Source organism: Carex rostrata, chromosome 15 (genome assembly GCF_964058835.1).
Source record: "Carex rostrata chromosome 15, lpCarRost1.2, whole genome shotgun sequence".
In the NCBI taxonomy this organism is placed as follows: domain Eukaryota; kingdom Viridiplantae; phylum Streptophyta; class Magnoliopsida; order Poales; family Cyperaceae; genus Carex; species Carex rostrata.
Window position 1 is genome coordinate 9,585,150 of NC_135932.1, and position 15,522 is coordinate 9,600,671.

The 15,522-nt window shown below is 33.5% G+C and overlaps 2 protein-coding genes across 2 annotated transcripts; one reads left to right on the top strand and one right to left on the bottom strand.

The window, feature by feature from the left end:
* Positions 1-334: 334 nt before the first annotated feature.
* LOC144566828 (pumilio homolog 12-like) lies at positions 335-3,670 on the bottom strand. Its single transcript, XM_078316857.1, has 5 exons — positions 2,522-3,670; positions 2,075-2,240; positions 1,716-1,879; positions 930-1,191; positions 335-625 (listed from the first exon to the last, which is right to left on the bottom strand). Exons 1-5 carry the CDS (start codon positions 3,577-3,579, stop codon positions 515-517), a joined length of 1,761 nt encoding a protein of 586 aa, XP_078172983.1. The 5' UTR covers positions 3,580-3,670; the 3' UTR covers positions 335-514.
* Positions 3,671-10,760: 7,090 nt separating this feature from the next.
* On the top strand, positions 10,761-13,563 carry EIF3G1 (eukaryotic translation initiation factor 3G1). The gene is made up of 2 exons (XM_078316292.1): positions 10,761-11,191; positions 12,741-13,563. Exons 1-2 carry the CDS (start codon positions 10,843-10,845, stop codon positions 13,271-13,273), a joined length of 882 nt encoding a protein of 293 aa, XP_078172418.1. The 5' UTR covers positions 10,761-10,842; the 3' UTR covers positions 13,274-13,563.
* The last annotated feature ends 1,959 nt before the right edge of the window (positions 13,564-15,522 follow it).

Sequence of the window (15,522 nt, forward strand, 5' to 3'; positions counted from 1 at the left end):
TTTTTATAAAAAAAAAAGTAATCATGTTGGTTTTATAAAAAAAAAAATTATATATATAATTATGGTTTATAAGAAAAAATTCCATTCATTGGGGTAAAAAAAAGTTTCTACTGTTTTGCAATTAGAAAATAGTTTGTGCATTTCAATACCATCTTATAACCAAATCATATATCATAGAATTAAGTTAGCAAAAGCCACACATTAAGCAAGCATGATAAAAATATTATCCAACAAACTACAATATATTATATGAATGTACACCTTTAGTTATATAATATCCAAGCCAACCAGTACAAACTTGTTAACCATGATAGCAGTACAACCTATACGAGACATAAATGGCACACAACTACAGCCTCCAAACCCAAAAAACTATGCTTGATACAAGAAAGCAAAACAACTTTACCATTTATTTTACTTTGCTATAAACCTCAAAAGTAAATGCTGCTACAAGTACAAACAACATTTGCATCTTTGTGCAAAACCTCCAGATGATACAAAGAGAAATTCCACTTCACTTATTCTTCATGCCGATTCTCGCCAGAACCCTTCTCCCAAAGCTGCTGTTACGCAGTGCAGGAGCATGAACCCTAATGGTCTCCACCAGCGCTGTACGAATCATTCCCTTCAAAAAATAAAACAAATATAAATTAGTATCAGTCAAAAAAAAAGTGTTAACAAAATGCAAAAAAACATAAAAAAATAGTTAAGGTGTTAGTCCAGAATACGGCCTGGTTATTACCTACTATACCCACCACTCACGACCATCCCATTAAGAGCAACGATAGAAATTGAAAAACTAAGATCAAAAGAAGTAAAAAAACGGAAGCCTGCCTGTGAATTTGGTTTACCTTCAAATAAAACAAACCGTTCTGAATTAAAAATTACCTTAGAATACAACTACTGAAATGAGAACTACAATTACGTACCTTAGAAGAGGAGATGGCCGTCTGAACTACATAATTACCAAATTCGTCAAGAGAAATATCAAGAAGCGCATCAGGTTTGAGAATCAGCTCACTGATGATCATTCCGCGCTCGGCTTCACCAGCAAGCTTGAGACATTTCTCTACCACATTGCTGCTGTACTTTTGCATTGAAAGAGCCCCGAACCGCCCGGCAAGCTGGTTCACTATGCGGTTCGTAAATGCTTGCATCTTCAGATCTATTATGTATTGGATCACGTAATTCCTGCACCAAGTACATATTTCCAGTATTAAAAAATGTAATCGAGAGATCGCTCTCTTCCTCAAAGTAACAGAAAAGGCTACATCATCAAATATCTTGCATTGCCCTTCTAATAATTCATGGGTCCCATAAAACATGGTAACCATATTCTTTCCTTCTACATTTATACACCGGAGACACAGGAAAGGGAAGTGCAAAGCATGCAGTTAATGTTTTGTAAGGGTTTGTGCCGGATTCCTCAACTTTTGCAGGGATATGCTTAAAAATTAGACAATATCAGGGTCATGCATGCGTGTAATCCCTCCTCTGCTTATTGATGTGCTTTTCTTACAGTATATATATTGTTAATCACTGAGAGAACGTATTTTACAATACAATTTGTTTGTTGAATGGAACCTTTTTTTTATTTCAAACAAGAACTAAATGGTACACTATGAGAAGTCAACAGTGCAGCCAAGTCAACAATTCATGAACAGTACACAGCAGACATACTTATAATGTGTAATATGGCAGAAAAGAGAGCTTACCCATACGGATCTTCAGATAAGATACGAGAATTGGCAGTGATTTTGTTTATCAATTCGTACTTTATGTTCTCTGTCGAGTGTTGTATGCACTTTTGGAGCACACAACAGCCTTGCCGGTTCTTGGCTAGGTCAAAACAGTGTGCTAGTGCTTTTTTTAAAATGAACTGCAACATAACCAATATAAAGGATTTTAATATAGCAATACTCTTGGAATCAGCCAACCAAAAATGTCAATTAGTTAAACAACATTAATTGGAAAAATACTCTTGGAATAAAGCAAAATCTACATCTTTGTAGCGTAAAAAATAATAAATATGTAGTAGAATAATCCACTTCTTAATGCAATACTTAATTCTCACCATAGTACACTCAGGATCCATGTGTTGTAAACACCTCTGTATGACATGACTACCGTTGGCATCCGTCATGAGGTCAAGTACGCCAGGGTTTAATGACGATATGACTTTTGGAATAAGGAAGGGGATCCGTTTAATCGACTCGATCACCTTTTGTACAGCTCTTGTCCTACAATTTCCGAAAATGAAATTAAATTTTTTACAAATATTGGTTCCCAACGAAACCTCAAAATAATGAATACCTCCACAAAAAATTGTGAAAAATATCACTTTACACACCTAGAAATGTGACAAAAACAATGTATGTCCAATCTGACTTATGCTAAAGGTGGTTTCATTTTGTTGAGAGGTAATATAAGTATACAGTCATGCACATATTTCATTTTATTATGGAAAATATAAATTTTTTGGAATTTGAACATTAAATTTGAAAATTCGACAAAGACATACCCATGCATATCACAGGAGATGAACAATAGCTGGCCAGGTACCTTTGTAATTTCATAAACAATCCGAGCTTTGTGATTTTCATTGCATATATCAAGCAACTCTTGAACCTTATAGTTACCACTCGGGTCAATCATGAAATACACAATATTGCCTATTATATCTCCAAAAAGCTTCTCTACGTCAAGTGGTTTCCCTTCCTTTATCACATTTTGCAAAAACACACGCCCGTTTTGATCCTTCACCAGCTCAGAGATCCTCTGTGGATACAGCCCATGTGTTCTTGGTGTAGTCCTTTCGCTAAATGCTTGGTTGAACACCGGATGCCTCCGTGCCTCACCATATTGGACCCAACATGCCTCACCATTCAACAATTCCGAGTTGTACCCATTACGGCAAATGCTCTGATAATCAGCACTCGTCTCCATCTGGGTGTTCCTCTGGTACAGTTCATGACTGGAGGGTCCTGGTTGGCGAATGTTTTGAAAATCCACGTGGTCATTGCTAGAGTACATCTTGGCCTCTTCTTCATGAAATGCCATATCGGACTGGTACATTAGCCGGTATCGTGCATTGTACCGCTGTAAAATTGAGAAATCTGCCGAACCGGGCACTTCAGCCAGCCTTCTTGTGTTGGCATAATTAACTGGAAGATTACACGTGTAAACTGGAGTGTTTTGTGAAGAATCAGATTTTGTTAACAGGTTATAAACTGGAAGGCTATAATGGGGTATAGAGCTGTTATAACTTGTGCCGTCATAACTAGCCCCAAAAGAAGAATCCAACGGGGGGTCCCGGTCCCTCCAAGAAGGACTACTCTCGTTATAGTCTGTTAAGGTCAGATCTGAAAATGTAGTTGCAAAATGCTCCTCGTCCGGTAAGTTGTAAGCGGGTAAGTGTTTTTCATTAGTTTGGAAGCCAACTTTGTGCAATGGCGAGTTTGATGTCTCTTGAATAGAGCTGTCAGAGGGAGATTGCGGCATCCCGTTTACTAGCACCCCGAGTTCCTTGTAATCCTCCTTGAGTTCCTCGTAATTGTGGTTACATGCAACTCCTTTCATTGTGTAACACACCAGTAAAAGCTGGATATCAACCAGCTTTTTTTTTAGAAATTAATTAAGGAGCCTACAAAAGAGAAACAAAGGTTTTACACTTTTGCTTAGATGACAAATAAGCTATTTTTGCTTAGATTATAAAATATTATCAAACAAATAAACAAGTTTTCCTGCAATTTAAAGTCCATGTATCTTTGTTTCTAAAACCCAAAATCTGGAGACAAAAATCCCACAAGTAGTAATATAATTATCTTTTGTAAAAGAGAAAGAAATAAGAATTTATATCGGGTGCATTAAAACAGAGAATATACCAAATTTACAAGTTAACAACAGATTGAGACGACAAAATATCTAAAAAAATAATAAAATTGAGATGAAACTGCAGATATTTGACACAGTAGATTAGATTTTTAGTATAAAAAGGTTGATCAAAACAGTCTCTTACGACAATAGCTCTACAAATGCATGTCGATTTTTCGTCACTAGTAATGAACCCGAAAACCCAAAACCCCCAAAAAGAACCGAATCACTTTGATCAAAATCAAAGAGAAGAAAAGGAGACATTTTCTATTCTTCTAGCGATTGATTAATACATCTTAAAACCTCCTGTTAACTTTTATGAAGATTGAAACAGAGAAACCCAACACAGAAATTCGAAGAAAAGGGAAGATTTACCAAGAAAAAAGGCGAAGGCGATGTGTTCGTAGAAGTCGGCGGTTTTACAAGTGTACTAGACAGAGAGGGGAGGGTATTTGTGGAATTTCAAGTGGGGGGGAGAGGAAGCGTTTGCTTAAGAGAGGAGAGAAAGCTGGAGATAGAAGAGAAGAGAGAGAAAGACAAAACAAAACAAAACAAAACAAAAGGGTCTTAAAATTCATCAACGGGGCGTCGTCAAAACTTATAAATGGGACTCGACTCCACTTTCTCTCTCTTCATCCCTGTCTATATTTTCTTTCCATACATAACAATGGGGCTCTCTCTCTCTCTACTGAGGGAAAAAAATAGAAGAGTGAGGGGGAGACTGGAGAGCATCCCCTGAGATATCTCATATTTTGCGTGACCTACGTGTCAGGTGCCTATTCGGGGATAGCGCGGGACCCAGTATTATTTTTGCTTCAAGATTCGTGCATAATATTTTTGAACGGTTGAGATTTTCCAGAAAATCACGCAAAATATGAGATATCTCAGAGGCTGAGAATTCGGGGTCATACTACATATCCATGCATGCATGTTTTGCATGCATTTTCAGGCCCTAGCAAGTGGCCTTATTTTTATTTTTAAAGGCCTAATCTGGTTTTGGGTTGGGTTTTGGTTTGGGTTTGGAACAACATTAATTAAAAATCTCCTGAGGTACAGTACAACTTATCTTAACTACTAGAGTTCTATTGCAAATTTGTAATGCTTGGTATCTATAGAGTATATTAAATTATCATTTGAATATAAACTTTAGCTGAAAGTTAGATTAATCATGCATAGCTTATGTAATATATTTTTTATATAAATTAGGTGACACTTATTGATTAGTATTATATATGATTTAATTAAATCTGAAGAACTTTTATTTAAAGTGTAGTCAAATAGGTACATTTTTTTTTTTTCATAATTGCAACTTGAGCATGTTTGTCTTAAATAGATTCAATGAAAGTTAAATGCAACATGGCAGAAATTACGTAAGAAATTGTTTAATTTTAGGTGCCTAAAAAGGGGAAGAAGAAAACAAATTCAAAAGTGACATTCAAAGGTGATAAATTTGATGAAAGTGTGTTGAGCACGAAGCTTCCACATGAGCTATTTGAAGAAGTTTGACTAAAAAATAATGGCTTAGATTAGCAAATTTGATTTGAGCTTTTAATCAACTTTTTCTGCCTTGATTTAATTCAATTACAATTACAATTACAATTACAATTCTTTGACAAAAAAAAATTGTAACAGAAGAGCAAAGATCAGCTCTAAAATTAGTTAGAGTGATATCTCTAATTAACAAGTATAAATTTATTGGAATTTCTTGCCGCGTATAAAACGACGATGTATTTTTAGTTAAAAATAACGCATAGTGATAATTCATTTCTTAATTTATCATGTATTATTTCTGGTGATATTAATTACTTCTTGGCCAACTCTTATGTTTATCTGGTAACTGGTCTGGGAGAGAGAGAAACAATGAAGAATTGTGATTTTGAATGTCTTTAGGAACTGATTTGTTATTTTGGCATTTAATCTGCCATGTATTTTATTGTTACAAATTCTGAATATTTGTGTGATTTTGATGTAAATACATTTTAAAATTAGGTCATTTCAATGTTTCCAATCTGGGTACACACGTTGTGGCAGAAAGCATTTCCATCAAGCTGCTAAAGAATATAATAAACAGATTATGACTTACGAATTGATTTATGACTCGAAAGGTTAAGTACAACGTTAGACTAGGTAGCTAGACACCATACCATATCCTCTACAATTAACGTTGTATGCCGTGGTAGCAGCAAAGCCGTCCGATTTCAATCCAAAACACTAAAATGAATATAATTATCAGGAGGAACTTGTGGGTCCGTACAGCTGTAAGCTGCTATTTTGGTCATGGGAAACCTAAGAGAGGAAAACTTTGCTCAAGCCCAAACTTGGCAAGGTGAACAGCCAATGTTCATGTTTTTAGTGGGTGCACTAATTGAAGAAGACCAGTGAGTCAACCCGGATCCTCTGTTTCTTCACATGGACACATACTCTGCGCTTGATGATATGACATCTGGACCCCACTGACCAAATAATTTAACAGGGTAGTTTTAGCTTCATGCAGCGCAAAGACTGTAGAATTATATACTGTTCATGTCCTGCATGAAGCCAAAACTGGTTTTTTAATATGTTTACTAGATGACGGAGTTTGAAGTGAAAGGGACGGGAGAAACAGAAAATCCGTACTCTGATCACTTTTGTTTTGAATGAGACGGTTACTGCATTTGGTTACTTGGATGGTGATGCATTGTGCCTGGAGAAAAACCTGTGCCCCTCCAGAGTAGAAAGCATCTCCCGCGTGAATCATCTTTTCATAAATAGGGTTTTGGGTTTATGGTGATTCCATTCCATTCCATGGTTTGGTTTGGTTTGGTTTGGCCACAGAAGATCTACAGTCAAAATATCAGTGTAACACGGTTTTTCTTTGAATGAAGACTGATATATATTCTAACCGCTTATAAAATTTATACAAGTAATTGAGAATTTATCTTTCTTTTTTTTCAACATTATCGTTATTTGTTATTTAATGTAATGGACTTGTTATATTGTACATCTATTTTTCACGTGTTATATGCTATTTAAACAAACAAAACAATAAATTTTAGATGCATCATCTATTTTTTAAATGGGTTAGTGTTATATTTTTTATGCAACCAATGTTATTTAACATTTTGTCAAGAGGAATTGTTTGATAGATAATAATATCTTTCAGTTTTAGTAAAATTTGAAATACCTAATTTATTAAATAGCCAAGAATATATCTATAATAAAAATAAATTAGAAGGCACATGCAAAAGTATCGATGGATGGATCATCAAGGATGGACTATAATAAACCGAAACGTAGTCAGAATTTTTATCAGAGATAGACAAAAGAAAAATTTACTAATACAACTAGAGGATGAAATTGCAGACTGCCGTATATTAACTAATTCAGATTGTAAGCTGTCAACAGTGTAAAGGAATATGCAAAATTTTCTCCATAAATAAACAATAGTCTGCTTATACATGAATCTATTTTTGGTGTAGAGTAGAATTAACCAAAATTATATATTTATCTTATTCTTCCTTTTTTTTTCTTTTAAAAATGTGAAATCATATACGGAAGCAACGAGGATAAGTTCAGAATTAGATTTTTACCATACCTGTCAGCTATTTAATGTTGACAGATCATCAATATTTATTATTTTCCCTGAAAAATAAAATGAAAGAACACCCCAACTTTTTTTAGTTGTGACAATCCTATTTTCAAGCTTCTATTTGGTTTATTTAGCTTTAGTTAGCTTCATTGACCCTTAATTTGTATTTTATTAGCCATTTAATTGGAAAACAAAATATACTTGTTTATAAAAATATTTTATTTGAATTAGCCGATATATCAAAAAAAAAAATTTGTTTGTTTTATGTATATCGTTTAAGAAAATGATTTTAGTCAAATATCTTGAAAATAGCCAATAAATATTCAAAGTTTATCTTATATATATTTTGTTAGACATATTTGTAGATATTGTGAGACAGGAAGCCTGATGAAAACCAAAATTCTGGCTTGGACTCAAATCTGGACTCGAATTCAAACTCGGACTCAATATGGGTTAATTATTCTTCAATATTTTTGAATGGGTAGACACAAGTCTCAATAAGGGGTCTCACGGGTCCCACTAGTTTATCATTTCCTGTGATAAATAATTGCAATATTAAATTATGTTGTGTTTTCTATAAGACTTTATTGTGTTACTATTTTTTAGGTTTGACTATCTATATTTTCTATATCATTTTAATTATATTAGTTTCTAAGAGTTGGTTAGAATTTCTAAGTTCATTATGTTGTGTTAGTTTATAAGTTTGACTTTTAATTTTTCTATATAATTTATTATGTGATGGATGTATTATAAGAAGAGATGACATGTCATCTTCTTCTTCGAGCTTTTGATAATATATTAAATATTTTCTTATCTTCTCTCTTCTTGTCTTGATTTTCTTCCTAATTTTTTCAATATCTCACTAAACCAAACAAAACCTGTACACGCGGAGTAGAGTTTGGGACGCACTGTCGTCAAGTGGTATCAGAGCAATCTCTATCTCTCCTCTTACAAAATTGTTTCTAATTCCACTAAACCATTTCAAAACCCATCACTAGAGGAGTTGAGATTTGGGACCGAGACTGGCATCAAAGCCGGATACAAATAGCATAGAGTTGCTCAGTCGCATCAAGAATATATTCTTTTAAAAAAATTGGCCCCAAAAGGACCATTGTTTTCTATGAAATGAAATATGTTGTTATTCAAATTTCCTGCTATCCTCTTTCTCTCTCCTCCTCTTTAAAGAGAGATAGAGAGAAAAAGAAATAGCAGGATTACATTATTCTGCTGAAAATAATAGCAGATTTTGATCCGTTTTCTATTATTCGAAATTTGTTACAGCATTTCAATAAAGAAATTTGTTGTTGTTAAGTTTCCTTAAATCGATATTATGGCTTCTTTAAGTTAAGACCCGTTCGCGTTTTATCACTAATAATTTGTAAAAAAATATTTTATTCGCAAATAATTCGTAAAATACGTTTTTTCGCATTTTATTTATTGTTCGGTTCGAAAACGTCAAAAAAATATTTTATTCATGAATTATTTGTAAATAAAAAGCGAATCTGAGAACTATAATTCTAACTATATTAACTCACATCCAAATATATCCTCAAAAGTTTAAATTTTCATCGTTAAACGATTCAAAATAGGCAACCAAAAAGAATGGGTGGTGATATCTTGCGAGACAAAATTGTCAATCCTTTTAAATCTGCATTGATTCCTTGTGAACACAAGACAAATTCATTGGCAAGAGAAATTTATTAATAGCAAGATCAAGACCGATTTTTTAGTAATACCCCAAAAAAAAAGAAATTACTCAGATTGCCCTCGGTTTTCAAATATTTTGAAAAAAACCTGACTGTCTCACTATGGAGCGGTTTGCTTCTATACCTGACCGCCCCATTGTGGGGCGCTTAGCTGTGATTTTTTTTAGAGAGATTGTTTAGGATGATTTCGGTCTCAGTGCTTCTACGATTTCTATATTTTTTTTATCTCTTTTTGGATACTCTTATTGTTTAATTTTGGCCTATATTAGTCTCACAATAAATATGATGTAATATGAATCCAAAATCTATTAAGAATAAGTAAATAAATAAATACTACCTGAGTTATTTGAAAGCTAAATGTGTCATGTACATTCAATTTGAAATTCGAATGGATCTGTCTAAAATAGCTCAAACTGAGAGGGGATTAACTTTGACCGAACTTTGATTGACTATAACTTTATGTAGGAAACTCCGTTTTGAATGTTCAATGACCTTTTAGAAAGCTTAGGAGGAGGAAAGATGGATAAGATTTATCTTAAAAAATGTCCCGCACACTCAGAATAAAATAAAAAATCATTTAAGGCATCAAAACTGCAATTGAAGTTTATGAAAAATAACGATAAGTCACCCAATGTATAAACTGAAACTTCGATCTAAGTAGCTTAGTAATTGATTATATAACGAACTTGTAGAACATCAATTTTTACTATTTTTGAAATTTTATACTATTTTGTATGATTTATGAATATTGACACAAAATGGCTTAAAAATAAAATAAAATTGTCAATATTTTATGAAAGAGAATAGGATTATATTTTTTTTTTATACATACATAGGTTCTATATAATATCTAAGGTTCAGCTCTAGTTTCACACATATATATTTTATTTACAATATCAAAGAATATGAGTATCCAAAAAGAGAGAAAGAAAAGGAAAAATATAATCACAAAAGCAGTGAGACTAAATCACTGTTAGTGTATTTATGTAAAATATTCATTCTATACATGCTAAATATCTCTCTAAAAAAAAATTTATAGCAATCAGGTACGGAAGTGGTCCGCTCTATAATGGAACGGTTAGTGTATTTTTTCAAATATTTGAAAACTTAGGGCAGATTCATTAATTTTTTTTTAGGGTATTTAATGAAAAAACGGAGAACAGGAAGTGAGGCAAATTTAGTGGCAAAACCCGTAAATCACGCACCATAATTTGTTTTTCAAAGTAACCAAACAAATTATAGAATTTGCTCAGGCTCACTAGAGCGACCCTGCTGTCTTTTAGAATCCCATGCGAGTTCATCTCCGACCCAAATAAAACAGGCCTCAGCTTCTCACTTGTAACCTGTAGGCCCAAAACGGAGCAAATACGATCTTTCATCAGAGCCCAGATCAAAGTCGGTTACAAAGGAGAAATAAAACAGGCCTCAGTTTCTCACTTGTAGCCTGTAGGCCCAAAACGGAGCGAATACAATCTTTTATCAGAGCCCAGATCAAAGTCGGTTACAAAGAAGAAATAAAACAGGCCGAAATGGGCCCAATACGATCTTTCATCAGAGCTCAGATCAAAGTCGGTTACAAAGGAGAAATAAAGGAGAGAGCCTGTAATCGCCCAAAGAGAAAAAAGAAAAGAAAAAATAAACAGAGAAGAGAAGGATAAAGAAATCCTCCCGAAAAGAAAAGCACAAGAAAACCTAATGGCGGCGATTGATTCGATGCGGCCTCAGGCGGCGAAACTACGGTGGGGAGAGCTCGATGAGGACGACGGAGGCGATCTCGACTTCCTCCTCCCGCCTCGTGTCGTGGAGGGCCCCGACGAGAACGGGATCAAGAAGATAATCGAGTACCGATTTGATGACGACGGGAACAAGGTCAAGGTCACCACCACGACTCGCGTGCGCAAGCTTGGAAAATCTAGGGTTAGTAAAAAGGCGAGGGAACGCCGCAACTGGGCCAAGTTTGGCGATGCGCTGCAAGAGGATATGGGGAGTAGGCTCACCATGGTTTCCACTGAGGAGATTCTTCTCGAGAGGCCCCGAGCCCCAGGTTTGGATCTTTTATGGTTATCAATTTTAACTAATTATTATAACTCACAATCAGGTGCTCAATAGATCTTATAAATCAGGGCTAAGGGTGTTGATTTGCAAGGTGGTATCAATTTTAGCTAATTGTTACAACTTACGATCCAAGTTCTCCCAATTACTTTACTAGAGTGTACTAATAAAAAGAGTAGGGATCAATCCGTAAGTTTTACATGAACTCATTGTCAGATACTACTTTGATATATTGAAATGAGAATGCTTTAATTACTTGACATATAAAGATGGGTAATCTTAAACTTATAACTTATAAGCACTCCATGATTTTCACCTATCTTCTTTTGAATCTGTCAAATCTTAAAATAATGAAACAGCGGGGGTTAATTTGCAATTTTGTTGTTCTTTCCTTGTCAGCTGTCCCTTTGATCTTTATGTCTTCATTTTCTTCTTTTGATTTAGTTGCATAATTGCATCATTTGGATTGAATCTTTCAGGCACATTAAGGTGAAACAAGAATGATGATCATGATGATAAACAATGACATGCGAACCCCAAATAATTTTGATGTTTGTTAGATGTTCCTATGTTCATGTACCAGTCGACATTTAAGAATCGATAAACATAAAATTGATTTCATAAAGGACAAACTTAAGTCTACCCCAATGGGAATTGAATTGATTCACGTGATTTAAATAGAACAAGTATGAAGAGCTGACACCAGTATAGTTTTCAAGTAAAAGCGATGAAGGTTTTTAAAAACGACAAACAGAGTAAAAGTTTGGGGGGCGAAGAAATGATAAGGAAAGAAGCTCATGATGGAAGTAAACTGAGGGGAAATTTTGACATGGGTGGGTCCCATAAATGCATTTTTCAAGAAATTTAGTGGGAGGGTATTTTGTTTGAACTTTTTCAGATGTGGGGCAGTTTGTACAATTTTGTGTTAAATACCTCTCTCTTTTCTTCCTTGTTACTACAAAAATATAGTAACATATTTTTTTTATAAATATAAAAATACAAATTTTCTTTTTTTAAAAAAAAGCTCAAGAATTTTCAATACAAAATATTATGTTTGGTAAATTAAACATTTCTTTCTGATTTGGAAAAAAGAATGAGTATGGTATTTTATATTTTATTTCGTTGAGATATAAAAAATTCTTAGAATGACTTTCATTTTAGAATTGTAATTCCGCTTTAATAATTTTTTCTTTATAAAGGATGAATCACTTTAAAAACTTTTTATTATAGCTTTCTTGATAGGAGATAATTTAGCATATAGACTTGGGAGTATTTCTTAAAAGTGTACTTGTAGAGTACTTGAAGATTGCAAGCACTGAAGTGCCTATCTTCATTCTTGAAAGCGGTTTCTGTGTAGATTTTGTGCGAGTAAAACAGGCAGACATTTCATGCAACCCTGTAACTCCTATTGTATGTTTAGTTCAAGCTCAACAAGCTTGTTCTTTTGTGAACCTAATTATTTAGTGCTTCTGGATCTTAGCTTATCAGAGAAGCAACCACAGTGAGTTTTTAAAATTGAATTCTGTACTTGAATTTTGCAGGGACAAAGGAAGAAGCAACCATATCAGATGGGCTGGGTGGAGTTCAACCAGGCGCTGTTCTCATGGTATGCCGTACCTGCGGCAAGAAGGGTGATCACTGGACCTCCAAATGCCCCTACAAGGACCTAGCACAACCAGCTGAAACGTTTGTTGATCGTCCCTCAACTGCCGATGGCCCGAGTGCAGCTCCTAGTGCGGGCAAGAGTACTTCTTATGTGCCTCCAAGCTTGCGTGGCGGTGCTGAGAGGACTGGCACAGAGATGAGTCGCCGCAGGAACGATGAGAACTCAGTCCGTGTGACCAATCTGTCAGAGGACACCCGTGAGCCTGATCTTCTTGAGTTGTTCAGGACTTTCGGTCCTGTGAGCCGTGTCTACGTGGCAATTGATCAAAAGACAGGGATGAGCAGGGGATTCGGATTTGTCAACTTTGTTCATCGGGAGGATGCTGAGCGGGCAATTAACAAGCTTAATGGTTATGGTTATGATAATCTCATTCTTAGAGTTGAGTGGGCCACCCCAAGGCCTAACTAGGGCGTCATAATTGTGTTGTGTTGAACAGTTGAAGTAAGCTGGGAGGAGCATTTTTGTTTGTGTTTTGCTATTTTTTATGAAGTTTGGAGTCGCTGATAAGGCTCAAGTAGGAAATAGTTGTGAAATTAAGCTGGTCAGTACATCTTGGAGATTTTGTTCTGTTGCATTTTCCTTTCTTTTGTCTGGTCAAATACTCTATATTGAGTTGGTCATTTTTGTATTAAGGTCAGTAGGCGTACTCTTTTTTATATATTAATGTTGATGCATACTCAGATTTGGTAAACCAACTATGAACATGTTCTTTTGCTGGGGTTGACAATAGTCATAATAGTTTTTTTTTTTATAAAATTAAATTAAAGTATAATTTTAAAACAAATTTACAGGTATGTTATTTTAAATCGATAATCTATAGTTAAATTTTATGCAATTTTAATATTATTGAATGGTGCATTTGGAATAGTTAATTTTAAATTACCGAAATTTCAAGTTACTTGTACAATTAATTGTATATTTTTTTTATATGAATAGCATATATATTCTTGTAAGTGTTGGATTTTAAATTTAACTGATAATAGTGTTTTTATAAATAAATTGAAAAAAACACCAACTGGCATGTTATTTAACGCTGATAATCTAATAGTTAAATTTTAGGCAATTTATATATTCTTTAATGTTGCATTAAGAGTTGTTAATTTCAGATTATCAAAATTATAAGTAACAGTTGTACAATTTTTTTTTTTATAATGAATATGTTATATAAACAGTTGCATTAAGAGTCTATATATATTCTCGGAAGTGATGGATTTTAAATTTAAATTTTAGTCTTACTAATTGTTAAATTTGTGAAAATCAATATACTATTTATGAACTCACCCAGACTAAAAACATTTCATTTCGTAATATTTCGGGCATCTTCAAATGCATAATATAAATATTACATAATGTATATTTAGTTGTTGTACTCATATATCTTCATTCTCATATTAAGTGTATAGATGTTCTGATTTGACAACGATTGTAATCAAAAGTTGAAATTTGGATTGAATATCAGTTCTCCAAATAAATAGTTTGTCTTCTTTTGATCTATATATCTTTTTAACGTTTTTCTACCCGTAGAAGTTTAAATTTATTTAGACGTGTACTTGTCAAATACATATTGTATCATCTTTCTAATTGGTTCTTATTACGTTTCATTTTTTAAATGTCACTTGAGATATTTTTAGATTAATTGATAATGTTTTTATTTATTTCTATTTTTATATTTAAGTCATATAATTTGTCATTTTGTATGAGTTTTTTTGTATGAAAATATGTCAAAAAAAAACATGCATGTTATTTAAGGAAGTTATTTACGTGTTGATGTAATTGAATATTTAGTTTATGAATATTATTTATTATTTATTTTAAATATTATTTTTTATTTATGAAGACGTATTATTATTGTTAACTGTATACAAAAGGGGGCCAAATGGAACTTGTGGTTTTAATACTTGAACTTTTTATTAGTAGGAATAAAAAAAAACGGAAACGTTATTGGAGGAATTGGAAAAATGGAAAGACAGTCATTCTCATAATATTTTTATTTAATTATTTCTTATTAAATAAAAATCAAATTTTAACAAAAACTATCACACATGACATGACTCTACATACGTTTTAGATCTTGTTTTAAATATTTTGGAATTATAAAATACTTAAATAAATATTTTAAAATAAAATAATATTCTTTCCAAAATTTTGTAAAATTATGTCTAAGATCTGCATGTATATATTCCAACAGTAAGCCTTTGAACATCTACGTCTAAATTGTAAAATTTTAAACAGTAAAATGTTTCATTATTTTTCAGAAATAAAGACATTTTTGCTACATAGTAAAATCCGGGTTCAGAAAGTAAAAAAAAATGGAAATCCAAAGAGCAAAGAGGCGGTAATTTGCATTACCCAAATTTTGAATTTTCACTCAGAATAGTCTCCCTCCCAAAGTCCCAAGTACGCTCCAATCAAATATTCCAAAGAGAATCTTTTGTGAACCCTTCCAATACACCTTTATGTGTTGCAAGTCACTGACAAGTACGCTCCAATCAAGTATTCCAAAGAGAATCTCCTATGAAGTGTGGACCCTCAAAGTCAGTTTGTCGACAACACGAATTTAGATGTAGGAACGTCACAATAGATCGAAGCTATTGTCTTTTGTGCGAAGAAGACTAACGCCTCGCAGTTTTCAAAAACCCTAACAGGGAATGAGTTCT

What these genes read in the sequence shown, in the direction of transcription:
- EIF3G1 (XM_078316292.1), top strand. Translation starts at nt 10,843, where the DNA reads ATGGCGGCGATTGATTCGATGCGGCCTCAGGCGGCGAAACTACGGTGG. An exon ending in CGAGAGGCCCCGAGCCCCAG is followed by an intron (nt 11,192 to 12,740) that starts GTTTGGATCTTT and finishes TGAATTTTGCAG; the next exon opens with GGACAAAGGAAGAAGCAACC.
- LOC144566828 (XM_078316857.1), bottom strand. Translation starts at nt 3,579, where the DNA reads ATGAAAGGAGTTGCATGTAACCACAATTACGAGGAACTCAAGGAGGAT. An exon ending in ATCTCCTGTGATATGCATGG is followed by an intron (nt 2,241 to 2,521) that starts GTATGTCTTTGT and finishes CGGAAATTGTAG; the next exon opens with GACAAGAGCTGTACAAAAGG. An exon ending in TGGATCCTGAGTGTACTATG is followed by an intron (nt 1,880 to 2,074) that starts GTGAGAATTAAG and finishes GTTATGTTGCAG; the next exon opens with TTCATTTTAAAAAAAGCACT.